Source organism: Nicotiana tabacum, chromosome 4, assembly GCF_000715075.1.
Source record: "Nicotiana tabacum cultivar K326 chromosome 4, ASM71507v2, whole genome shotgun sequence".
NCBI classification, from domain to species: domain Eukaryota; kingdom Viridiplantae; phylum Streptophyta; class Magnoliopsida; order Solanales; family Solanaceae; genus Nicotiana; species Nicotiana tabacum.
The window spans coordinates 9,931,317-9,957,108 of record NC_134083.1 but is presented as its reverse complement, the minus strand read 5'-3'; the positions used below and the strand labels follow the sequence as shown (position 1 = coordinate 9,957,108).

Below are 25,792 nucleotides of genomic sequence, written 5' to 3'. Positions count from 1 at the left end.
TGGTCTTATATAATTAGTTTTACGATAAATCAAGAAAATATAACACATGAGTTTTTTTAATAAATTTATTTTCTTCATTCAAGTTGAACCGGCTATAGAAGGTCATTTCTCGATAGGATATAAAACATCATATTCTATTAACGGTGATGCATAAAATATAAATATGAATTTGGAGGGAGTAATTTCTAATCCAAATTCCCTTGTTAATAAACATAATTATAAATTTTTATATTGATAGTGTATATAGCTTAAACGTAATCTAATACTCCGATTTGGATAATACATTACTTAATAAATTAATATAATAACATACTATGACATATTAAATGGAACTAGTAGTAGCTTAAATACTAGTAAGTAGTAACTATAAATGTAAATTTGGAGGGAGTAATTTATAGTCCGAATTGAGCTTAAAGTACTGAAATCCCCAATTTCCCACAAGTATAAAGAGTTTGAGGAAAATTAGAAGTAAGGTCATTGTGGTCCTCCTAGTAACGACTGTAACATGAGTCTTAGCTAATAGGCAGATAGAGCAATCACTGGCCTCTGAAATCTTCTTCTTTTTATCACTTTCAGAGTGGAAATCAGGGGAAATCGACTAACTTCGTAATGGGAAGTTCCTGCTTTCCCCAATCTCCCCTCTCTCATTCTCTCTTTTCTGCTTCTTCTTCATCATTGTGTTCTTCCCAATTAACGCCCTTGCTTATTTCCCCAAGAAATGCGCAAAATTGTAAAAAGAAAAGGCCAGCTACAATGTTATGTATGCACTCGGAGAATCAAAAGGAAGTCGATTTCTGTAGCAGAAGAACGATTCTTTTCGTGGGGTTCTCTGTTCTTCCACTTCTCAACTTGAGGGCAAATGCTGTTGAAGGCTTGTCAGTAGGTCAATCATTTTTCTTGATTCTTTCTTGCCCTTTATTTGGTTTGACATTACTTGCTCTGAGTTGAAAAAGTTATAGGGTTCTTTAGCTTCTTTTTATCTTTAAGTCAAAATGTGTTCTTTAATTTATAGAATCGGTGAATATGATAAAAGCTTCGGCCATTTCAGTGGCTTAATTGTGACCAGTACGAATTTCTTGAAGTGTTGCAATTTTGTATTTGGCAATAAATTCTGATTTATAGGATTTACGGCCATTGCCATTTAGTCTTTTTCCATCAGCTGGCACTTCGAATTAATGGCAATTATGATTGGATAATTTGGCGATTCTATAGGAAGATCTAAGGTGCAGTAGTATCCTGACTGTACTGTTTGCTAAAGGTATTTGGAAAGAATGACAATGTCATTTCTTTTCATATTCTTTTTTCCCTTTTATAAACAAGATTAGTTCTCTGAAGACATAACTGCTTACAGTTAATTTATATTTGTCCAGCTTTTATCTTTCTTCATTTGCAAATTTAGGTTGCCAATGCAATAATAGACTTCTACTTCAATCTAAGAGTACTAAGATTGACTTTCTTGTCAATAATTTCTGTCTCCAGATTTATATATTTGTTGCTCGATTGTTATTGAGAACCTTACATACTTGATTCACATGCTTTTTAGCGCAGTTCTTAATTATGTTCTCTCCTTAATGTTATATGGTGTCAGCTGAATTTCTAATTTTGTTTAAAGTTAATGAAATGCCAAGAAAGCGTTAGATTGCTTCCTTGGAACCTTATCTCGGCTTATAAAATAATCTATTCCATCATTCCTTTGTCAGTTTCTTATTGTAGCGTCACTCGATCCTCATCGCAACAGATGAAAGAGAAAGATCGAAAGAACAAACTGGGAATATGAGACTGCAAGATACTAAGATTGGGGTTACCTATGTGTCTTTGCTTTGTTCATCTGGTATGGTGGAAGTATGCACTTCTAAACTTTGGGGGTGAGGGGACAAAAAGTAGCAGAAGTACATGTTCATATCAAAGACCAATAGATAGCACAGCTTCTTTCCATAATTTTTTTTATCACTAGACCTTATTTATCAGAAGTCATTGCATTCAATCTCCTTTCTGTGTTTTAATTTTTTGTTTTGGTACCTGAGTAGTAATATCCAGCATATTGAAGATTAACAGGAACTATTGCATATGTTGTTTGTGGTTATGGTTAATATCTGAAAGTTCTTGCTAGATATTGTGCACTTGTATTTGGATTTGTGAAAGGTTTTTAACCTCTGATGCCTTTTCCAAAAACTGCCTAACTCTGCTCTCATCGTAACTCAGATTCTCAAGTAAAGGCACAGCCACAGAAAGAGGAAACAGAGGTCTGAATTTATGCCTAGCATCTCCTTGAGAAAAGATTGAGAAAGTGGATTTTGCTATAGCTTCATTTCTATATCATCATCAGCTTTATATGCTCTCAGTTTGAATGTTTTCTTGTAACCAGCAAACAATCCAAGGAAATGCAGAGAATCCCTTCTTTTCTCTACTTAATGGACTTGGAGTTTTTGGTTCGGGCGTGCTTGGTTCTCTTTATGCCTTGGCTCGAAACGAGAAGGCCCTTTCTGATGCAACCATTGAATCTGTAAGCTAGATATGTTCTTCTGTATATGTTCTGTTATATAAGTTTTCTGTAATTTTAAGTCTCAATGGACGCAGTTGGGATCTTAAAGCAAAGTGTTACTATCATCTTACTGACATTCTATATCTATTACATGGTACGATTACTTCTGAAAGTATAATGCCCTTGAGCAACATTTCTTAGCAGAGACTGCAGAATACAATGAAGGGGCAACTTGTCTAAATTAGTCGCAGTTTGGCCTGAACTTAACTTATTGCTAACAGTTTAAACATAAAACATCTGCAAGTGATCTTAACATGCTTAGACCATTAGCTTAAACTTTATTCTAAATTGTAAGAATATAGGCAGAAAGAATGAGTTTTAGTTTCTTGGGTTGCTTTTACTAATTAGGATCTGCTTTCATGTACTCAGATGAAAAATAAGCTGAAGGAGAAAGAAGCTGCATTTGTTTCAATGGAGAAGAAATTTGAGTCTGAGCTGCTGAACGAAAGAGAAGTTCGAAATAGTCAACTTAAGAGAGCAGGCGAAGAGCAGCAAGCTCTGGTTAACCAATTGAATTCAGCAAAGAGTACAGTAACTAACCTTGGTCAGGAGCTGCAAAAAGAAAAAAGATTTGCTGAAGAGCTCAAAGTTAAGATCGACGGCCTTCAAAATAACCTCATGCAGACGAAGGACGATAAGAAGAAATTGCAGGAGGAGCTTAAAGAGAAGCTTGATTTGATACAAGTTCTGCAGGAAAAGATAACTTTACTTACTACAGAGATCAAAGATAAAGAGGCAAGTCTTCAGAGTACCACCTCTAAAATAGCTGAAAAAGAATCAGAGGTAGATAAATTGAGCTCAATGTATCAGGAATCCCAGGATCAGCTGATGAATTTGACTTCAGAAATCAAAGAACTTAAAGATGAAGTCCAGAAAAGAGAGAGAGAACTAGAGTTGAGATGTGAATCAGAAGACAACCTGAATGTGCAATTAAATTCTTTGCTCGTTGAGAGAGATGAATCTAAAAAAGAGCTTGATGCTATTCAAAAGGAATACAGCGAGTTCAAGTCCATTTCAGAGAAGAAAGTGGCTTCAGATGCCAAGCTGTTGGGGGAACAAGAAAAGAGACTACACCAGCTCGAGGAACAACTTGGTACTGCCGTAGGTGAAGTAAGAAAAAATAAAGTGCTAATTGCTAATCTGACTCAAGAAAAAGAAAACCTAAGGAGAATGCTGGACGCTGAGCTGGAAAATGTAAGCAAGTTGAAGCTAGAGGTCCAGGTTACTCAGGAAACTCTTGAGAAATCAAGAAGTGAAGCTTCTGATATAGTAGAACAACTACAGCAGTCGAGGCATCTTTGCTCTAAGCTTGAAGCTGAGGTTTCTAAGCTTCAGATGGAATTGGAGGAAACAAGGACATTGTTACAGAAGAACATTGATGAGACAAAACGTGGTGCAGAGCTCTTAGCTGCGGAGCTGACCACTACTAGGGAGCTTCTAAAGAAAACAAATGAAGAAATGCACACCATATCCAATGAACTAGCTGCTGTTACTGAAAATCGTGATAACTTACAGACGGAGCTAGTTGATGTCTACAAGAAAGCAGAACGTGCTGTTAATGAACTGAAACAAGAAAAGAATATTGTCGTGACATTGGAGAAAGAGCTAACATTTTTGGAGGCTCAAATTACAAGAGAGAAAGAGTCACGGAAGAATCTGGAAGAAGAGTTGGAAAGGGCTACAGAATCACTTGATGAGATGAACAGAAATGCTTTTGCACTTGCAAAGGAGCTGGAGCTCGCTAATTCTCGTATTTCTAGCCTCAAAGACGAGAGAGAAGTGCTCCAAAAGTCTGTTTCTGAGCAGAAGCAAATTTCTCAAGAAGCCCGAGAAAACCTTGAAGATGCCCATAGCCTGGTGATGAAACTTGGCAAGGAACGCGAGAGTCTGGAGAAGAGAGCAAAGAAATTGGAAGATGAAATGGCATCAGCAAAAGGTGAGATTTTGCGGTTGCGGACACAAGTAAATTCGGTAAAAGCTCCTGTTAACAAAGAGGAAAAAGTTGAAGCTGGGGAAAAGGCAACAGTAACAGTGAAGAGAACAACCAGGAGGAGGAAGACTGCTACTCCTGCTTCTCAACAAGAAGGCTCATAATTTGCTGTTTCTGAAGTGACATATATCCTTCCTTTTTTCCTTGACTCATATTAATTGCAACGAGGGTAGATTAGTGGTTCATTATAGAAAACCAGAATGAGGATATTGCCTTTGTAAGAAACTTTCTGCAAGCTGTATTCTCAGTGAGTAAATTTCCAGGCGAGAAGTTGCACAAATAAATGAGATATTATTGTTGCAAGTACGAAATTTGGAAGGGATTGTATGATATCAATATGTAGAGTACTTTCTCAGTTCCCCTTGTCTAGCAGATTTAACATTTTTCCACTGTAATAAAAATGTACGAAAGTTGAAGGGATTGTATGATATCATTGTGTAGACTGTAGAGTACTTTCTCAGGTCCCCTTGTTTAGCAGATTAACATTTTTCCACTGTAATAAAAATGAAAATGCAGCTGATACCATCTATCTTAGAATTGAAAAATAAAGTGCATCAAAATTGCCTGACCACAGTGGGAGTCGAACCCACGACCTTTTGATCCGAAGTCAAACGCGCTAATCCACTGCGCTATGCGGTCTTCTTGTTACATGGTCCAATAAACATATTCTTGTTATCAGAATCCTTCAGCTACATTCTCAAAATCTCAACTGAAGTAGAACACCATCTCATTTGAAGTAGAACGCCATATAAATAACAATTTATTTGAGTTATATATTCTCATTTAATCTAGAATCGCTAGAACTTTGTATTTTCTAAAAGTGTTATATGAAGTCCATAAGTTTCTATCTGCATTAACAACTTGTTTGGCCAAATTACTAAAATCTGCTTATTTTGAGAAGTATTTTTTTGAAAAGTGTTTTTCAAAAAAGTACTTTTGGTGAGAATCGGTTTGTGTTTGGCTAATTAATTTGAAAAATACTTTTGAGTAGTAATTAGTGTTTGGCCAAACTTTTAAAAATTATTTCTAAGTGAATTTTTCTCAAAAGTGCTTTTTGGAGAGAAACTACATTTTTCTGCTTCTCAAACACTGCTTCCGCTTCTGCTCAAAAATATTTTTTTCCTTCTAAAAGCTTAGCCAAACACTAAACACAAAACAAAATAGTAATGTATCGGATTTTCATAAAACATGTATCGGATTTGTACTGAGTTTCTAACACAAAACAACCACAAATTTTATTTAAAAGGTAGTAATAATAATTTTACATTAAAAATAATAAGATGAAAGGAAGCATAAAGAAGAACTTTTACACAATACTCTAGGGAGGGAAAATAGGTGAAAATTAAGAGGATGATAATGCAACATTTAAAGGTGATTTCAAAGTGTTACTAAATATCTAAATGTGTATAGACTATTAATTTAGTAAGTTTAATTTGATTTTGCATGTCTCTTATTTTTTTAAAGTTTTGTTTTATCTTTTAGAAGTAATTTATTTTGATAATAAAGCAAATAGTACTACTATGTAATGTTTGGAAAATGAAAAAAAAATACCAGAAAGAGTTCAGGTGGAGACGCTGCCCCAAGTTCTCTCCAATTAGAACCGAAGTCATCGTTCGGTAATTGTTTTTACCAAATTTATACTCTTTCTTTTTCCCAGATTTGAAATTTAGATTTCGTTTTCCATCAGCTGGATTTCAAGCAACTCGCTTCGACCTGTCGCGATTAGGGTTTCTCCTTCTGTTTCCGATCCCAATTACTCATCATCCGTCGCTTTTAGCGCTATTAAATTAATTTTTACTTTCAATTCACTTCAATTGTCATTATCCGCTTGAACGCTGAATGAATCGACCTCAAGCAATTTATTGTAAAAAAACTCTGTGCTTTGAATTCTGATTCTATCAAAACAGTAGTTTGGTGCATATTCTAGAGGAATTGGAACAGTCATGTTCTATGGTACAGCGGTATGGGATCCGTGGCTTATTGTAGCGCAGATTGTGTGTTTACAATGCCTATACTATTTGACGCTGGGGATATTTTTGGCAATTCTTGTCGGGACTCGGGTTACTCGAATGAGTTTGGTCTATTTCTTTGATTACGCCACTGTTACTGCTTCCACCGTCACCGGATGGTGCGTCATTGCCGCATTTATTCTCACTTCACTTGCAGGGTGAGATTTCTGGTAACTTTTGTTTTCTTTTTCTGTCTTCTCTATTTAGGAAGCTTTTGTTTCAGTTCCCTCTTGATTTCCTTTGTCTTTTGCTGATCTAATCTAAATGATAGGATAATATTTGTATTTGCAATAACATTGGCATGAGATGATTTTAAATGGAGTAACGCTGTCTATGAGGATTCATATAGTTGACCCCAACTTGTTTGATATTGAGGCATAGTTGTGTTGTTGTTGTATAATATTCTTCATTCCAAATTTTCTAGCATAGATGTGTAGTGAAGAAAATAATTAAGTAGAATTGGCTGCTGAAATCAGTCTAATTTCCAGTGTCCATTTTGTATGATTATATATTTAGCTTGGGTTTGGTGAGCTTGTTGATACATAAACAGTGTAGCAGAAATAGGGGTTCAGTATTGGGAGTTTAAAGAAATGTCATCAGTGTTTTACAGCATGTTAATTTAATCTTTGACATTGAACTATTTAGCTGGTTGAATCGTTTTACTATATCTTCTATTCTTATGTTTGCAAAACCTAGAATTTGGGGGAAAGGGTAAAAGAAGGCTGAGGACTACTTACTCTAGGGAAGAAAAGGAATTGGAAATGTAACCTTAAATAAACCAGAGAAGGAGTGGACAATGAAATACCATGATACTTTTATCCCTCCAATTTGTACTTTAGTTCGATTCTTTTTGTGTAGTTGTTCTTACGCATGCTGGTCTCAGGTGAGAAAAATTATGTTCTGTAACGGTTACATAACTTCCTAGGAAATCTGGTTCAACATGCATAATTGAATATTTTTCTCTTTGCGATATGCAGAGCGGGCCTTTTACTTTATTTGATTGAGAGGGCAAAGAAGTGCTTAGATTTTTCGGCAACACTCTACATTGTCCATCTTTTCATATGTATTGTCTATGGAGGTTGGCCTTCTTCAATAACATGGTGGGTTGTGAATATTACTGGGCTTGCAGTGATGGCATTGTTAGGTGAATACTTGTGTATAAGACGTGAATTACTAGAAATTCCAATTACAAGATACCGGTCAAGTAAGCTCCTTTTCCTTAGTGGTTATAGAATAATTTCTGACTGAGAACAGCTTCTTTCGTTATTTCATCTCTCTCCATCTCACTGGCCTGAACACTATCACTTTGTTCTGCCAAGTGCCATCTTTCAACTTTACACATTATTTTATCTTCTCTCCAGGATCCTGATTATTGACGCTACCTTATTCTGTATTGTGTTAATGCTTTTTGTGTTTTATTTTGGATCATTTATCTTTATCGAAATTTTTGGATCATTTATTTAAATTCCAAGTTGAAGCACTTGAGTTAATATTTATGCTATAGCTGTTTGGTTCTCACTGGAGGTCGGTTACACTTACACCTCATTTCTCTTCACCATTCCATAGAGTATGAAGATCTTCGTCAATTTAACTATAGTAGTAAACTTTGTGAGTTTCCTCTTTCAAGGGTGGTCAGATTGCAGCTTGTCATAGTCATAGGCTAAAAATGAGATATTGTGTATGATTTATTAACTCCATCTTGTTCCTATCTGAATTATTTGGGTGCAAGAGGTAGTTGGTACTTGATGTCGTCATTCACTAAGTTTTTCAATAAATTAGAGCAGTGGTTGCACTAATAAATTTGTTAAATGAGAGTAAGGCAAAAAAAGGTGAAGGGGAGGTGAGGTTGAACTAGAAGAAAGTGGTACAGTTGAAGTTGATGGAACTATTTAAATTAAATAGTTCCATAAATTCGGGTGTCATCTGCATAAAGTAGATGTGTGATTTCCATACTATTTGGTGTCCTATTGTTCACCTTGAGCTTCAGAAAACAGGAGAAGAACATTGCCAGCTATTTGTTGCACTTCTGCTTCCGACTTTGCTTTAGTTATCTGTTAGGCTTGTGTATTGGAACTCTCAATTTGTACTGAGAGAAGATCTAAATTATGATTGGCAGGGTCAGTCAGAGAGGAGACAAAAGAAGATTTGGATGAGGGAATCCCTTTGTATAGTGTGGACAATATGGCTTGAAAGAAATTGTAGGTGTTCTGATGACAGGGAGGAAACCATTGCTTTTGTATGTAACAGATATATTCAGCATCTTATGATTTGGTTTAATGCATTTTTTTATTTTGACGCTGATGTTGTGCTGGAATTCTTAGATTCTCTCCAGATTTAAGGGATCTAATTCCAGTATTTTTGTACTGATGCAGTATCGTCTTGGTACTGTTGTTTTTTGAAATAAAATTATCTTTACTTATCAAAAAGAGAGTCTCAGTTTGACAACTATTTATTACGCATATCAGAAGAGCAACTCACCACTATGTGACTTTAGTATAGTATTTGATGCGCATCTATTGGAAGTTCACATGCCATACTGTGTGTATGAATACTAGATAAGGTCCTAATTCTGCTAGGTTGTGAGTTCGAGTCACTCCAAAAGCAAGGTGGGAGTTCTTGGAGGGAGGGAGCCGAGGGTCTATCGGAAACAGCCTCTCTACCCAGGGTAGGGGTAAGGTCTGCATACAAACTACCCTCCCCAGACCCCACTAGAGGGATTATACTGGGTTGTTGTTGTTGTTGTCCTAATTCTGCTAGTATGACTAATTTATTGAAATACATTAAAATGCGTAGATGTTTGACTGAGTTGAAACTCAATAGCAAGAACAAGTATCCTCTGATTTTATCATGGTGGCTTCTTTGTTTTCCAAGGAGAGGATCTTGGATAAGCTTGTGAGATCACAAGCTTGTCTTCTGATCTGACACCTGAAGCTTCTAGATGCAATTTATTTCCTTTTGGCGGCAGAAATGACAAATCGAATGTATTGGTAGATTGAAATGCTGAACAGGAAACAAGCTAAGCAGATCAGTGCTTAGCATTTTATGTACAAGCTAAGCAGAGTGAAATAGCATTTTGAATGAGATGACTGTGTGCTATAGTAGATTTCACACCCTCGGGAAGCATTTTGTTATTTGAACATTTTTAATGTTAAATTGCATGGTATGATGGTGTTGCACTCGATGTTCTTTTGTTAAGTCTTCTGATACAGTAATTGAAAGTTGCTTAATGCTTCTTGTTCCTCCTGTTCTTCTTCATGCTGGGACAAAGATATCCTATATTTGATTTTGTGGTCCATTGCAATCCTTTACTAAATTATATGGCCAATCCCCTAGGAGATTTTTATTTTTATTTTTACATGTTAAAGAACTGAAAATAAAATATAGGATATCTTTGTATGATTATTTTCTTCTATTCAAATTGTAAAGGGTTATGTTGTACCATTTCCTTCAAATGAATGGTTTGAGCTATGAATATAGGAGGATGACCAGAGTGCTAGCCATAAGCTCTCCACTCCGCCCCTTCTGCCTCTTCCAATAAGAAGAAAAGAGGAAAGAATATACTAAAGGGTAAATAGGTAAATAAATACTTATGTGGTAATTATATGATTGAATATGTTCACTGTCGTTTTCCTTGTAGAATAGGTACATTCTCCTGTGGCAGATCATCATCATCACTAACCTCTAACATTCTCTTAGTGATGTTAATGTCAGCACAAGGTCCATATGCCCAGCTACAAACCATAAAATAAAGCAGATTAAACGCTGTCATAATAGCAAGAAACCAGTAGTAATATTCATAGTGACCCTTGTTGATACTGCTTGAAACGCAACTCTCTTTCTCATCTCCTTTAGTATACTTATCCACAGCACTCAGGATTACACTTGCTAACAGATTTGCCACTGCCATTCCTAGTCCTAAGAGTGCAGACGCGAGACTTGACATACTCCTCGGGAGCTCAGAATAATAGAACTCTGTTTGGCCGATTGCACTGAATGCCTCTGCTATCCCATTCAAACTGTTTTGCAGTATGAGCCACATTGCTGACATTGCCACCAAACCTTCAGGTTTGTTGAAGAGCCCTTGATCGATTGGTCTTCTTCGTCGAACATGTTCCACAATACCAGAGACTAACATGGACATGCAAGAGATGAATATGCCAATTCCCATTCTGACAATAGGTTGTAGTCGAACTGGTCTTCCCCTGATCATCGATGCCAATGGAAGGATCACACGGTCATAGAGAAAAACCCAAAGTGTTAATGCGATCATAAGAAAAATACCAAATGAGCCAGCTGGAATTTGAAATTTTTTCGTTAGATGTCTATCCATGGATTGAGCTTGTAGCAAAGGGAATGACACTTGGCTCAAGTTTATTGATATCATGATCCCCGTCGACCACAATGGCATGACTCTAATGAGGGCTTTTAGCTCCTCAACTTGCTCTACTGTGCAAAGGTTCCATGGATTGACCGCAACTCCATTTGGCTTAACATCTTCAGGGGTCTTAATAATGCAAGCTTTGTTTAAGTATCTCAATTTCTCCGTTGGCACTTGAAGTTCTGAACCATTACTGTGAAGGTAATCAGAATTCTGAATAGGGTATGGGAGTTTCCTATTCTTGTAGGCAACCACAATTACTTGAATAAAGCTGCCAAACAAGTTTGAGCGAACCTTTTGCTTGATATAAAACGGAGAAGCAAGGAAGAAAAACAGCGCGGATAAGAACATGAGAATTGCAGGAACTCCAAAACCTATTTTCCAGCCCATCTTATCTTGAAGGTAAACGATACCCGTCAATGCAATCAGAACAGAGGCGATGGATGAAGCATAATATCAGGCAAAGAAGCTCTCCAACACCCTTTGGTTGTTGGGATTATCTCTCTTGTCAAACTGGTTAGCACCAAAGGCTAAAGAACATGGTCTTATACCACCAACACCAATTGACATGAGCAGAAATGAAAAGACCAAGAGCATGTATTGCGTTGTTGTGGCAAATTTACAAACCTGCCCTAATTGATCGCAAGGCGTTAGCCTTGCTTTCGGAATTATTGCTGTTAACCACAACATAGTTGTCCCCTGCAACAAAAAGTGCAAGTATAAGCAGAGGCAAATGCAGCCTAATATAGTGGGTTTAACTGAATCCAGTATTTCCACCAAATAACATAGATGTATATGTGAAAAACTAATAGCTTCAATGAATATACTTAGATCTAATATAATATGTTTAAATGTTAAGGACCTTAAAGGTTGAACCGTTATATCTAAATCTTGGATTAGCCTTTGGCATTAAGGTGTTGAAGTTGGTAAATTAACTATGATTGTCTTGTCTTATGGCTGACCCCATCTTTTACATTTTGCTAATATTGGGGTGGGGGTGGTGGGGTTTAACTAATTGAACTGCTGCATTTATATCTTCTTCAGCTTGTGGTTATGGCCTTAAGGGACAACATACCCCTAGACATTATTGGAACACTGTTGCCCTTTCAGTGTAAGGCCATGCAATCTGCCAATCACCGAGATTTACTATCGGAGATTTAGAAAATAGTACTATAATATATTTACGGCTAAGAACCTTAAAGATTGAACTTATAATATAACTCCACGTTCATGACCGAAATGTAAATTACCAGGAAACTGAAGATGGAACCAAGGCCAATGGTGACGAAACGACCCAGATATGAATCAGCAACAAAAGCACCAACTAAAGGCAAGAAATTAGTAGCTGCTGACCAGAAAAACAGTAAATTTTGAGCAGTAGTAACCTCCATCCTATAATCTTTCATTAGATAAAATGTCATATTGGGTAAAAGCCCATAGCTTGCCACTTTCTCCAATGCCTCATTTGCTATTAACATAAAACCAAGAAACAAAAGAAAATTAATTACATGCATATCCAGAAATAAAGAAGTAAAAAAAAAAAAAAAAAAGAGAACAAGAAATGGCACCTATAATAAAAGGCATGGTAACGAGGCCACCCTTTGGTCTACTTTTAATTGGAATTGAAGAAGAATGAGAAGAAGTTTGCTGCTCCTGATCTAAAGAAAGCATCTCTGTCAAATCCTGCTCCATTTAACTACTGGAAATTAAGCAGCAGCAGAGGAAGAGGAGCTGAGACTGTGTTTTAATTGTATAAATGTGACTCTCACATATAGGTGTTAAATTCAATTATTAATATCCCTCGTTTTCCTTCACTTTCCTCTATCCTCGAACCGTTGGCGAATCCAATAAATTCAATAAACGTGTTCAAATTTCTTTGTCTGTGGGTTATGCAAGGGTGTTCAAAGTCTATTTTTAATCAATAACAAGTACTCCCTCCGTTCACTTTTACTTAGCATGTATACTAAAAATAGATTTTCATTTTTACTTATCATTTTACGCATATCAAGAGAAGATAAAATTTTTTTCCTGTTATACCCACATTATTTATTACTCATTTCAAATCATTTTCTCAAATCCAATAAAATATGCATCAATTAATATGGGTATCATGGTAAATTATGCACTTTATTTATTATTTTTTAAGGGGCGTAAAAAGTCAAAACGTGCCAAATAAAATTGAACGGAGGGAGTAATATTTTACCTTATACGTAGTATAATTTTTCGGCGAAGGGTGATCAACTATTGGGCCAACATAGCTTCGCCCCTACCTCCAACATAATCGAAATTTAACTAGAAATATTTCTAAAACTAGTTTTTCAATTTGGGATGAAATGCTTCAAGTTGAAGTAGAAATAAATGATAAACATTTACAAAATAAATATCGAGTTACAAATAATGTATATATGTCTGAACGCTTAAGTCTTCATTTGTTTCGGTTTTCCCTTCGGTAAATTTCAATTCAATAAATACTTAGAGTGGATTCACCATGAAAATTACACTTGCCGTCCTCGAAAGAAAAAAGGAATAGGGGATTAACGTTTACAATATATCCAATGTGGGTTAGCCACGTGATTAAGGAATTATTACAATTCAATTAAGTCACCTTTCATTCATTTTTTTCTTTTTAGAATTCAATTTAAGTCAACTTAACCTTTCATTCATTTTTGCCATGTGAATGGCCCTATCTTGTATTTTAAGGCTTTTTGTGCTATACCCCGTATTGAGAAAGACCGCTCTCCTATATAGAAATACTACATAAGGCCTCCTTAGTCTGCCTGATTCAAATACCATTTTATCCTACCTAAATCACTATCCCCCTCACATTATATTTTCGTGAAAGAAATAAGAATTGCTTGTCAAGAAAAAAAGGAAAAAGAGTCCATTTTGCTCGTGAACTATTGGAAATAGAATAATTATGTCCATTAGGGGTACATAGCTCGGGTTTGTTTGGATTTTGCAATTATCAAACCAAACTAATTGTATTGGGTTTTTAAATCTATAAATCAAACTAAACCAACAAAAGTCGGGTTTTTCAATATCGGTTTTTCTCAGATTTCTCGATTTTTTCGTGTTTTTCGGGTTTTTTTCTAATAAACTTATGCTCCAAATATTTCTTTAGTCCTAAAAATATTTTACCAATAACAACCATGTTTTTATTTTTTAGCATTGACCTCAACTATGCTAGGTAATAGGTTGTATGGTTCCAATTTCAGTTCTAGAAAACTGATGGAAACTTTAATCAATCATACATTCTCTTCCAAAGATAATCTTTTTAAAGGAACATATAGAGAAGTCCTTTATAGAATATTTGCACATCCACAAGATCTGGTACAGACGACGATCAACAAACTCCTCAAATTTCCTTACTTTCTCATGTTTAATAGTGTCCATTGCAATCGCATCCGGAGACAGTTAAATAGTCACAATTTAGTGGAGAAGAGGCAAAATGGTTTCGATTGTTTTAGTGTTTTAGAACTAGTTTGGGACTTAGTCTAGTTCTGCTTTAGAACTAGTTTTTGGTTTGGGTTCAATTATTCTTTTATGGGCCAGATAAAAAAAAAATATTTACATGGGCTATATAACCAACATAAAATATTATGTTAAATACAGAAATTATAAAAAAGTTAAGAAATATTTATAACTTACATTCTAATAAATATTTTTATCTATCTAATATATAAAATATGTATACATGTAATGTCGGATTGGTTTGGTTTCGGTTTGATTTTTTTTTAGTTAATATCAAACCAAACCTATTATGGTCGGGTTTTATTTTTCAATATCAAATCAAGTCAAACCAAACCACTAGTAGGTTTTTTTTTCGGGTTGACTCGAATTATCGGGTTGGTGCGGGTTATCAGGTTCGTACCCCCTAATGTCCATCGTTAGCTAAATAGCCCAATTGTGCCCCTCTCCACTAATGTTGATCCACCTTAGATAAAATCCACTTAAGAAGATATTTCTTTGCCTAGATATATATTTTGGGTGGGAAAGATGGTATAGATGGAAATAAAATGTTCAGAGTTTACCTTTGGGGTGGTGACCTTGAAATCAATAATGGATGAAAAAGATGGAGAAGAAGGGTTCTTTTTGTTGATGACATGGATTTGATGTGTTATTCACGTCACATGTAAGATTGGAGGTGTTTAAAATAGTAATCTTAAACACGTTCATGTGTCTAGATGATAACTCGTGAAGTTAGAGGGCTAGAATAGAATTCCGTATAAGTATGAGGTGTTTATTTCCTAACCCATACTAAATGATAATTGATGAATTAGATTGATACAAAACGTTACATCAAAGTGTAAAATTGAATGTTTACTTTCTCTTCATCAATTTAGTTGACTTGTTAGTTTTTCTGATAGTTTAATTCTAACTCTGAACTCGGCAGTTGAAAACAATAAAATATAGCGTTTAAAAATACTATGACTTAACTATATATTTCTTCCATAGTTCTTCAATAGAAGTTATAGTAATAAATTGTTCTTTGCACTAGACAACACACCTCAACAACAAATTAATTCCAAGTTTGAGAAGAACACCGAAGATGTTTTCATTTTATTTTTCCTTATTGATGAAGATTAAAAAAAGAAGAAGGAAAACTAACGGTTTGTTTGGATGATTGTTACGTATTATATTATATCATAGTGTTACTTTAAGAAGCAAAGAGATCGAGTATTATATTATATCATAGTGTTACTTTAAAGAAGCAAAGAGGACGAGGTACGAAAAGAATACTTTGCTGATTGTAGTTCTTAGTTTCTTCTTGTTACCGAAAGAGAGAAAACAAAGGGAATAGAAGAAGAGAGGAAAAATAAAAATTTCATTTCTTTCTAGATACTGTACAAAAAACGATAATCCAACTTTGATTCAAGCAAATGATTTCTCTTCATTCTAGATCAAGATAAATATTATACATCAAAATCTCTTCTTAGAAGAGCTTAACCCAAAAAAGCAAGTTACACCAAAACTTCAGAGTATTAATTCTGCTGGTCTCCGACCAAATCTTATGTATAGTATTAGTAATTCATGGTTCAGTCTTCCAAGAAGATGAAATATCGGCCACAGCTTCAGAAACTGTTAGATATAATCCGTCTAATCCAAAGGCCTCAAGAGCATGCGAGTTATGCAGCTTTTCCATAACGTTTCCAACTGGATTTGCCAGCACGAGCTGAAGCAGTATACATCAAAGCATAAACGAGCAAGAAAGGAAAGGATAACGCAATTCTGCAAATAAAAGCTTGACACAATATAATTGACAGTATATTTACCTTCAGTGATCTTTTCTCAAGTATCCTTCTGAGTTCACATATTGTATCAATGCCACTAGTGTCTATAGCTGTCACAGCTGCAGAAGGATAACCCCATAATTTCGTTACTAGACGTGTAGATTACTAGTGAAAGAAAACATGAGAAGATGTGTTTTCTTTTTCAACCAACCTGTCATGTCAAGAATTACACATTTGATTGCAGTTTCTTTTTTGACTTCTATCCTCTCTTCCTCTTCCCGAATCCATCTCAATGTCCTGTAATTACAATTGCTTGATACAACTGTGATGTAACACAAATTTAACAACTTTACTACTTCACTTATTATTGTAGAAAGTTAAACTTACCTTTCTTGTAGGTAGGTAGAATTTGCAAAGTAGAAAGGAGCCTCAACAGCTATGATAAGGAAAGAAGGAATCCTAACAGCTGCGCTATATCTGCTTAGGCTTTGAAATGATTGAGTGCCAGGAATGTAGCCCAAAACATTAGTATTTGGCCTTGTAACATGCAATAGGATCTTGAAAACTGAAACACCAACCTGAAATTTTTTTCATGAACAAAATTAGAATATATTATTAAACATGAGAAGTAGAAATTTCAAGGCATCCGAGAGTATGTCAGATTTATGAGGAGAAGATTACTGCTATTGCTAGGCCAAGAGGCACTGAGATGAAAAGGACACCGAAAAAGGAAGACAAGCAAGCCACAAAATCTAGTTTGTCAACTTTCCATAAACGGAATGCAGCTTGATAATCAATTAGGCCGATCACTGCTGTTATGATAATTGCTGCCAAGATGAGGTTAGGGGTGTAATGGAACAGCGGCATGAGAAACAGCAGGGTGATAAGCACAGTTGCCGCCATTATTATATTTGAAACGACAGTTTTTGCTCCAGCATTGTAATTTACAGCAGATCGAGAAAATGATCCTGCAAAATTGAATTTTAGTTGGAATAAGAGTAAGAGGAAACTTAGCAAGCTTTAGTTACAACTAAGAATAAGAGTGTTGCTTGGGTTGTACCTGTAGTGACAAAGCAGGAAGCACAAGAGCCAGCCATGTTCATAAGTCCGATAGCTATCATTTCTTTGTTACCGTCAACTTGGTAATTTTGCATAGCAGCAAATGTCCTTCCTACCGCTATCCCTTCCTGCAGGGCTATGTCGATCACAAATCTCCTCTTTTTCTTTCTTTGAGGAATAAAATGCTGGTAGTAGTAGTTAGTATTCACTTACTGTGAGCGATAAGACTCCAGTTACAATGCCAGTTTTGATAGCAAGAGCGAGATGAGGGCCACTAAAATGTAACATGTTCAATGATGGTGGATTTATCCCCTTTGGTAGGTGTCCAATCTACAACAAAAGAATCTTTAGTCTTTTCCGCCTAAATTTAAGGGATGAAACTAGAAATGATGCATGTTACTCACAGTCTGAATAGTCTTGGATTTAAGTAGGAAAACTATGATAGTTGAGAGAATAACGGATACTAACGGAGCTGCTGCTGAAATCCAGAAAAGTTTCGGTTTCCTAGTACTCTGTCATTAATTAGAAAATGATCAATAAGGAGATGAACATGAAGCAAAAACTTTCTCATTCACATAAACCAAAAACTTACGATTTGCCTTGTAGCCAGCAAGAAGATGAGAAAACTAACACCCATAACAATGGTTTGCCAAGACCACTGCAAACAGATGTTGCAGAGTTACAATGACAATTTTATGCCTTCAATATTATCTCAGAAGAGCACAATGTTGGAGGAAACTTCTAACCTCATCTTTGTGCGTGAAAACAGAAGACAAAACAGGAACTATTTGCATCTGGTTTGTAAAGTGGGATATCCCTAGCAATCCTTTCAGTTGTTGCAAAGAGACAATGACCGCTGCACCAGCCATGAACCCTAGTAGAGTCGCCTTCGAGAGAAAATCAATGATGAATCCTAACCTGCAAGTCATGGAATTTAAGTCAATTTCCTTATGATTAAACTGCAGTAAATTCAGCAGAACCCAATAATTCGTAAATCATAAGAGCAAATCAGTTTGAGGAGCTAATCTTATGTGTGAAAATCAAGTGATTACTTTACAAGTATAGATTGTTATGACATACAAAGTCACAAGTGAAAATCAAACAGTTTCATGATCTCCCCCGGGGGAAAACAAATACTCCTGATTTATGAGTTACTAACTTGAAATTTTTACCATCAAGGCTATATGACATTAGTGCATAGGTCTCATATGTTGATAATTCTTGGTCAGGTAAAATTTGAGGAAAATATTTTTCAAAATATGATTACTGCCTTACTGGTTAATTGAGATTCTGAAAAGTGCAGGTAAATATATTTAGTTTCATTTTGTCAACCTTGGAATCAACAACCTTTTCCTTTCTATTCTTTTTCCAAAAATCATCTGTACCTTTTTCTTCTTTTTTTTTTTCGAATTCTCAGCAAATGTTCCCAATGTTTTTAAATGATTCTGTTGGTATATCTTTTTCTAAAAGTTTGTTTCTACTTTGCTATCTGCTACATTATAGCATTAACTTTAATTAACAGTAACATTGATATTGGGAATGGGAAAGTTTGCTAGAGCAATTCTATTCTTCATGAAGTAAAGAAAATGAGGAAAAAAAGAACTTAGTGTAACACTGTTTATACACAATAAAAAATGTAATACAAAAAGTTCATGAACAGAGTACTATACCTGAAAAACCCCAATGAAGCTTGCAACAATCCAGCAAAAAGTGTTGCTGTGAAAGCAAGTTGAAGGTATAGAATTGGCTCTTGGCTGTATGAAACTGCTTGGCTTAACATTGTTCCCATCACTAGTGATGCTATAGATACTGGACCAACTGCTAAGTGTCTTGAACTTCCCAAAATTGAATATATTAATGGCGGCACAAAGCTTGAATCTGTTTCACAAAAATCCATTCCACCTTTAATTAATTACTTACTCCATAATTTAGTTAACACTACAAGAAATGAAATTTTTAGTGACGACTCTACGCGTCAATAACCTTAGTCGCCACAAAAGTAAGGGTTCCACGCACGAGCAAAAGAAGGAATTTTGTTAAAGGTATTCAAAGATTTTATATATACATGTATAAATAGTCATATTTGACATATATATACACAGTATAATTTTTCGGTGAATGTTGTTCAATTTACTACCTCTTGACCAGAAATGAGAATATTTCATGGCGACTTTATGCGACCATTGCCTTAGTCGTCACAAAGAGTAAGGGTTGGCGAACCAAAGGAATTTCGTTAAGGGTGAACGTACAAAAGGTAATATTTGGCATATATATATATAGTATAATTTTTCAGCTAAAGCTGTTACTCCCCGGTTTTAGTGGCGACTATCATGTTAAAATAGAGAAAGAAGAAAAAGAAAGATAAAAAGAGTGGCACTTACATAACCCAATAATGGGAGGCAAATTGGCAAGTTTAGCATAACTAATTCCTTGAGGAATAGCAAGGCTAGCAATGGTGAGGCCAGAGATTATATCAGACCTTACAAGTTTGAAACTGTACAGAGGACCCCATTCAAAAACAGGGAAGAAAAACTGAAGACCCAAAACAAATTTCCTCAACCCCGTTTGGTTCTTGAACTTGTGAAGTGGATCGTCGGGAAAGAAAATCTCCGACAACCGTTGCCGGAGTTTCTGAAAAGTGGTTCTGTACGGCGGCAAACAAACCTTATGTACACCTGAGGATTGCATTGACGAAGACGTTACCGCTTCTGTTTCTGTTGCATTGCATGACGAATCTTCCACTTTAATTGAATTTAATGTCATTTTTTTTTTACAAGAAATTTGGTTCAAGAACGATAAGAAGTTGGGGCATGTGTTTGGGGTAGTTTCTGATTTGGATCAGAGACGAAAGAATCAGTTAATAACAAGCAGTTGATCTTTGGTTGTTTGAATGGAAAAGGACACACTCCCCTTTTTATACAAGAAAAGTTTAATCTCACCAAAACATTAGAAAAAATATACTACTGTAGTGAAATACTAGGGATAATTAAAATAATTGGATAAAATGGGTAGGGGTGCTAGTAACAACTTTGAGAGGACAAAATTTTATTTCTCTAAAAGATAGTTTTCTTTAACACTTTTATGTATTAATAATAAAACTAGAATTATCTAGAGCTAATAACATAATGGGTTAACCCTCTATTTTTATCCACTTAAATAATATAGAATTTTATTTGCAACAGAGTCCGAACATATAACGTGTACCTATGGATGGTGTTTAACGATCTTACATTATGATTTGAGATTCTATGACTTCAATTTCTTAACTTTTACCTAGCATTTATTTATAAAAAAAAAATTTAAAAAGGTACAACGTTTCAGATTTAGCTGAGATTATTTTTTTCTTCAAAATGGAAAGTACATGGGAGCAAATGTAGGTTCAGGCATCTAGGGCATACCAACGTAATTATTTTGGGTATTATATGACTTTACTATATATTGGTATAGGATTAATTAAACAGGAAATTGGTTAATGAGTGGAGACTCTTGAATGGTTATTGAGCAATTTAGGTAATTGTATCATATGAGGGTGAGGCTTTTTTGTTATTAACATTTTGTGAGGCAAAGCGTAACTAGTCCCAAATTAAACCTAAATAAAAGATAGTAACAATTATAGTAGGCTAGCATTTTCTATGATGAATCGTTTGAATATAACTTGAGTACACAAAATTTATAGCGATGCAGATTTGTATAGCCAATTTCAGTTTATTAAGAATTGAGACATTTTTTATATTTTGAGTTGTGGCATTCGTGTATTTGAAATTGGGACTTTTTAAAAAAAAAATTGAGTTGATACAATATTTTGACATTTTTGCCTATTAGTTAGTGAAATAGGTGAGAATCATGAGAGGCTAGGACTCAAATTTGAGCGGGGACAAAAAACATTAGTTAGGTGATTCTTCTCATCTGATTAAGCTTTAGCGGATAATATATAGGTGCCTAAAGAATAGTCGAGGTGCGAGTTCAAGTAGCCCCGTCACTATTTTTATATAATAATAAAAAAGAAAAATAACATTGCAGTATTCATGTATGGTTTGAGAGGACTTGTTTTTTTGGAGCTTCGCATGCAGTCATGACATCCCTCTCAAGTCTCACCAATTAACAAAAAAAATCTAATATTCATATTTATTGAAAAATGACTATAATTTTAACAAATATTAAATTCTAAATTCATAATTTCTTATGTGAAATAAATTCTTAAAATTCAATTATATGAAGTTTAAATTTTGAAGTGGCTCTATCCCTATATATTCCCTTCACATCTTGACGAAGTTTCCCAAACCGACCATTCTTTTTGTTGAAATATATTCTCATAAGATTTTCTTTTGGTTCTCAACTTCTAGAAACTAATGGTGGCACATATGCCATACAAAATTCAGATGATTCTGCAAAGTTTAAGTTGTGGAAAACTTTATATTTGAAGCCTTTACTGCTAGAAATATGAACATCAGTCCCAACTGGGGAGGTATACGTTTGAACAACGTTAATACAAATCTGGAATCAGCACTTATTCTGTTCACAGATATATAGTAACGCAATCAGATTTATACTCCTATTATATGTGATGCTACTGCCATGTGCACCTATTTTTTTTGTGCCTTTAATTAAATAATATAATTAAGATCTCGACCAAAAAGGGAGAGAAAAAATACGTGAAGATTTAATTTACGATTTAATGCTTGATAAAATAAAATATCGTAGGATATCTATTCACATTTATCTGTACTATAACATGTTAATTTCATATAACAATTCACAGCCTAACTCATACCTCAAAATAGTGATGATTGTTTTTCAAGATCACGTAAGTAAATAATATCTTATTCTCTCACACTTAGGACCAGACGCTTTAACCTGAAAATCTAACTTCAAGTTAATCAACCTCAAAATTTAACTCATAAAGTGAAACCATGAAAATTGTCAAGACGATATTATAATTAGAAGATAACTCATTTCATCGACCAATTTGGCACCCTGAGCAATTACTAAAAATAGATGTAGAAGTGGCAATAGAGGCCATATTTTAATTTGGTCCATCCATTGCGGATTCTTGGAACAGTATTTATGATTTATAACTGTCTTGTCTTCTTAAAAAAATTGAGGATTTACATAGAGATTGGGAGCATCTACCACCCATTCGTGCAGGGCGGAGCTAGAGTATCGAGAGCGGGTTCGGCCGAACCCAATAGCTTTGGTTTGAACTTTGTATTTGTGTTTAAAAAATCAATAAATATGTATACATTATTAATTTAGAACACAATAACTTTTAAAAAAAATTAGAATCCCGAACCCATAAGCTTGAAATCATGGCTCCGCTCTGCATTCGGCGCATATAAATTGTTAAAGACTGCTATTCGTTGTCCCCGTTATTTATGGTACTTCAAAATGATAAAGAGACAAGTATACAAAGTATTCAATTATTAACATATAGTACCAAAGATTAAAAGAATCAGCCGATGCAAAGATCATTTCTTCTGTCAATCAAATTAATGTGGCTTAATTCTAGTTTAATTTGTTCTCTCAAGAGGAGAATCATCTGCATTGTGCGATGAAAGCTTTTGACCTCCAAATTCCAATATTATTCTCCACTACTCATAAGAAGAAAAGATAGGTATTTAAAACATGACTAGTCAAATATTAAATGTATGTACCTTTAAATTTGATATGGAATAGAATTCTTAATTAAGAATAATAAAAGACTTTACTGCTTATAATTTAAATTTGAAATGAATATTTTATTAGGCGGAATGATTGACTTGCTAAGCTCATAAAGGGACTTGATGATCAGTAAGATTATGCTTTTACATGGGCGAATCTACGTTAAATGTTTGTGTCTCTTTTGATAATTTATCATCGTTCAAAATTTGCTTTATTAATTTTCGCATTATACCTATTACCTGATTATTTCCATCAACTAAGATTTTGGTTTGCACAGAAAAGTAGGTAAGTAGGGCTTATAGCTGGCAACATATTTTTCTTTGAAGAAAAGGAAGCGAATTGCGAGAAATGGAATTTTACCTAATTGATAGTTGCGCACGGGATCTATTTTACTGGCCTAAAGTTAGCATCATTAATTTGGCCAATTGGGATATATCTCACTAATTAAGAGTCGCTTATTCCTTTCCTCAAGTGGCAACTGGAAAATCATAAACTTCATGTCCAAGGTAGAAGTTACATCACAAAGACTGAATTAGTAGTTATTGAACAAATTATGTGATCTTTTCAAATTTAATACAAAAACGCATGAACTACCTATTTGCACGTACGTACATTGGATGTGATCAAACTACTACTTTAGTAAACATTAAAAGCAAGCTAAAAAGTTTACATTATATTTAAGAGTGTTGCTATTTGGCCACACTCATAATAGCCCAACTATGACCACACCCGTGAAATCCCCTTAAAACTCTTTGATTTCATATTTGGCTTAATATGCATTATTTCCCTCCCAAATAAACTAATAACTATTGATTATCCCAAAACATTAATCCCATAAAATCATCATTCTCATGGGAAGATCAAAAGTCTTCGTATGTATACGTATAATGTTATGTATTTTTTTTAAAAAAAATTTATACAGATGGGAAGATCAAAAGCCTTTGTATGTATACGTATATTGTTTTTCGAAAATTTATACGGTATATAAATTCGAGTAACCTTGAATCTTAAGTAGCAATTTTGATTATGAAATATTAATGAATTAAGTTATGTGTTTTGCATATTTAGCCCCATTTTAATAATCAATAGCTATTGACTAAGGTTATAGTCATATGGCCTATACTAATTACATCATTGTGATTCATAGTTATAATGATCTTTTATATAATAGCCAATTAATAATTCCATTCATTAAGGTCATACGTATCGGCCACTAGTTATTCATAGCAACCATATAAGTCCATTGGCTAAGGTTATAGTCATATGACCTATGCTAATTACATTGTTGTGATTCATAGTTATATTGACCGTTTATATAATAGCCAATATATAATTTCATTCATTAAGGTCATACGTATCAGCCACTAGTTATTCATAACAACCATATAAGTCCATTGACTAAGGTTATAGTCATATGGCCTATGCTAATTACATCGTTGAGATTCATAGTTATATTGACCATTTATATAATAGCCCATATATAATTTCATTTATTAAGGTCATACGTATCGGCCACTAGTTATTCATAGCAACCATATAAGTTCATTGACTAAGGTAATAGTCATATGGCCTATGCTAATTACATCGTTGTGATTCATAGCTATATTAACCGTTTATATAATAGCAAATATATAATTTCATTCATTAAGGTCATACGTATCGGCCACCAGTTATTCATGGCAACCATATAAGTCCATTGACTAAGGTTATAGTCATATGGCCTATGCTAATTACATCGTTGTGATTTGACCATGTATATAGTAGCCAATTTATAATTTCATTCATTAAGGTCATACGTATCGGCCACTAGTTATTCATAGCAACCATATAAGTTCATTGACTAAGGTTTTATTCATCTGGCATATGCTAATTACATCGTTATGATTCATAGTTATAGTGATCGTTTATATAATAGCCAATATATAATTTCATTTATTAAGGTCATACGTATCGGCCACTAGTTATTCATAGCAACCATATAAGTTCATTGACTAAGGTAATAGTCATATGGCCTATGCTAATTACATCGTTGTGATTCATAGCTATATTAACCGTTTATATAATAGCAAATATATAATTTCATTCATTAAGGTCATACGTATCGGCCACCAGTTATTCATGGCAACCATATAAGTCCATTGACTAAGGTTATAGTCATATGGCCTATGCTAATTACATCGTTGTGATTCATAGTTTTATTAATTGTTTATATAATAGCAAATTTATAATTTCATTCATTAAGGTCATACGTATCGGCCACTAGTTATTCATAGCAACCATATAAGTCCATTGACTAAGGTTTTATTCATATGGCCTATGTTAATTACATCATTGTGATTGATAGTTATATTGACCGTTTATATAATAGCCAATTTATAATTTCATTCATTAAGGTCATACGTATCGGCCACTAGTTATTCATAGCAACCATATAAGTCCATTGACTAAGGTTTTATTCATATGGCCTATGTTAATTACATCGTTGTGATTCATAGTTATATTGATCGTTTATATAATAACCAATATATAATTTCATTCATTAAGGTCATACGTATCGGCCACTAGTTATTCATAGCAACCATATAAGTCCATTGACTAAGGTTATAGTCATATGACATATGCTAATTACATCGTTGTGATTCATAGTTGTATTGACCGTTTATATAATAGCCAATATATAATTTCACTCATTAAGGTCATACGTATCGGCCACTAGTTATTCATAGCAACCATAGAAGTCCATTGACTAAGGTTATAGTAATATTGTCACGACCCAAAATCCCACCACAGGCGTCGTGATGGCACCTAGTCTCTAAGACTAGGTAAGCCGATTTCAATAACATTTTAAAGCCATTTTTTTAAGTAATCAAAACTAACAGCGGAAATAATTATGATATACAACCTCCCAAGACTGGTAGTACTGAG

At 34.5% G+C, this 25,792-nt stretch overlaps 3 protein-coding genes, 1 non-coding gene and 1 pseudogene across 4 annotated transcripts; 2 read left to right on the top strand and 3 right to left on the bottom strand.

Moving 5' to 3' along the window:
- Positions 1-396: 396 nt before the first annotated feature.
- LOC107816043 (MAR-binding filament-like protein 1-1) lies at positions 397-4,960 on the top strand. The gene is made up of 4 exons (XM_016641719.2): positions 397-883; positions 2,203-2,243; positions 2,366-2,503; positions 2,912-4,960. Exons 1-4 carry the CDS (start codon positions 610-612, stop codon positions 4,634-4,636), a joined length of 2,178 nt encoding a protein of 725 aa, XP_016497205.1. The 5' UTR covers positions 397-609; the 3' UTR covers positions 4,637-4,960.
- A 137-nt stretch (positions 4,961-5,097) lies between these two features.
- TRNAR-UCG (transfer RNA arginine (anticodon UCG)) lies at positions 5,098-5,171 on the bottom strand. The gene has a single exon. It is a non-coding gene; the product is annotated as a tRNA-Arg (tRNA).
- Positions 5,172-6,200: 1,029 nt separating this feature from the next.
- On the top strand, positions 6,201-8,967 carry LOC107816044 (uncharacterized). Its single transcript, XM_016641720.2, has 3 exons — positions 6,201-6,699; positions 7,519-7,745; positions 8,658-8,967. The coding sequence occupies exons 1-3, from the start codon at positions 6,476-6,478 to the stop codon at positions 8,729-8,731; spliced, it is 525 nt and encodes a 174-aa protein (XP_016497206.1). The 5' UTR covers positions 6,201-6,475; the 3' UTR covers positions 8,732-8,967.
- A 1,180-nt stretch (positions 8,968-10,147) lies between these two features.
- On the bottom strand, positions 10,148-11,677 carry LOC107816042 (protein NRT1/ PTR FAMILY 1.2-like; annotated as a pseudogene).
- Positions 11,678-15,727: 4,050 nt separating this feature from the next.
- Positions 15,728-20,099, bottom strand: LOC107816046 (putative sulfate transporter 3.4). Its single transcript, XM_016641721.2, has 12 exons — positions 19,591-20,099; positions 18,880-19,087; positions 17,956-18,127; positions 17,802-17,867; positions 17,614-17,721; positions 17,423-17,539; positions 17,211-17,337; positions 16,832-17,118; positions 16,538-16,728; positions 16,362-16,447; positions 16,193-16,269; positions 15,728-16,092 (listed from the first exon to the last, which is right to left on the bottom strand). The coding sequence occupies exons 1-12, from the start codon at positions 19,970-19,972 to the stop codon at positions 15,949-15,951; spliced, it is 1,965 nt and encodes a 654-aa protein (XP_016497207.1). The 5' UTR covers positions 19,973-20,099; the 3' UTR covers positions 15,728-15,948.
- Between the last annotated feature and the right edge of the window lie 5,693 nt (positions 20,100-25,792).

Bases quoted from the DNA above. Each gene is read 5' to 3' on its own strand.
- LOC107816044 (XM_016641720.2), top strand. From the start codon at position 6,476: ATGTTCTATGGTACAGCGGTATGGGATCCGTGGCTTATTGTAGCGCAG. The intron at 6,700-7,518 runs GTGAGATTTCTG...TGCGATATGCAG, and splicing joins ATTCTCACTTCACTTGCAGG to AGCGGGCCTTTTACTTTATT. The intron at 7,746-8,657 runs GTAAGCTCCTTT...TATGATTGGCAG, and splicing joins AATTACAAGATACCGGTCAA to GGTCAGTCAGAGAGGAGACA.
- LOC107816046 (XM_016641721.2), bottom strand. From the start codon at position 19,972: ATGACATTAAATTCAATTAAAGTGGAAGATTCGTCATGCAATGCAACA. The intron at 17,338-17,422 runs GTAAGTGAATAC...ATAGCCCTGCAG, and splicing joins CTGGAGTCTTATCGCTCACA to GAAGGGATAGCGGTAGGAAG. The intron at 16,729-16,831 runs GTAATCTTCTCC...AAAAAATTTCAG, and splicing joins CTCTTGGCCTAGCAATAGCA to GTTGGTGTTTCAGTTTTCAA.
- LOC107816043 (XM_016641719.2), top strand. From the start codon at position 610: ATGGGAAGTTCCTGCTTTCCCCAATCTCCCCTCTCTCATTCTCTCTTT. The intron at 2,244-2,365 runs GTCTGAATTTAT...TCTTGTAACCAG, and splicing joins CACAGAAAGAGGAAACAGAG to CAAACAATCCAAGGAAATGC. The intron at 2,504-2,911 runs GTAAGCTAGATA...TCATGTACTCAG, and splicing joins CTGATGCAACCATTGAATCT to ATGAAAAATAAGCTGAAGGA.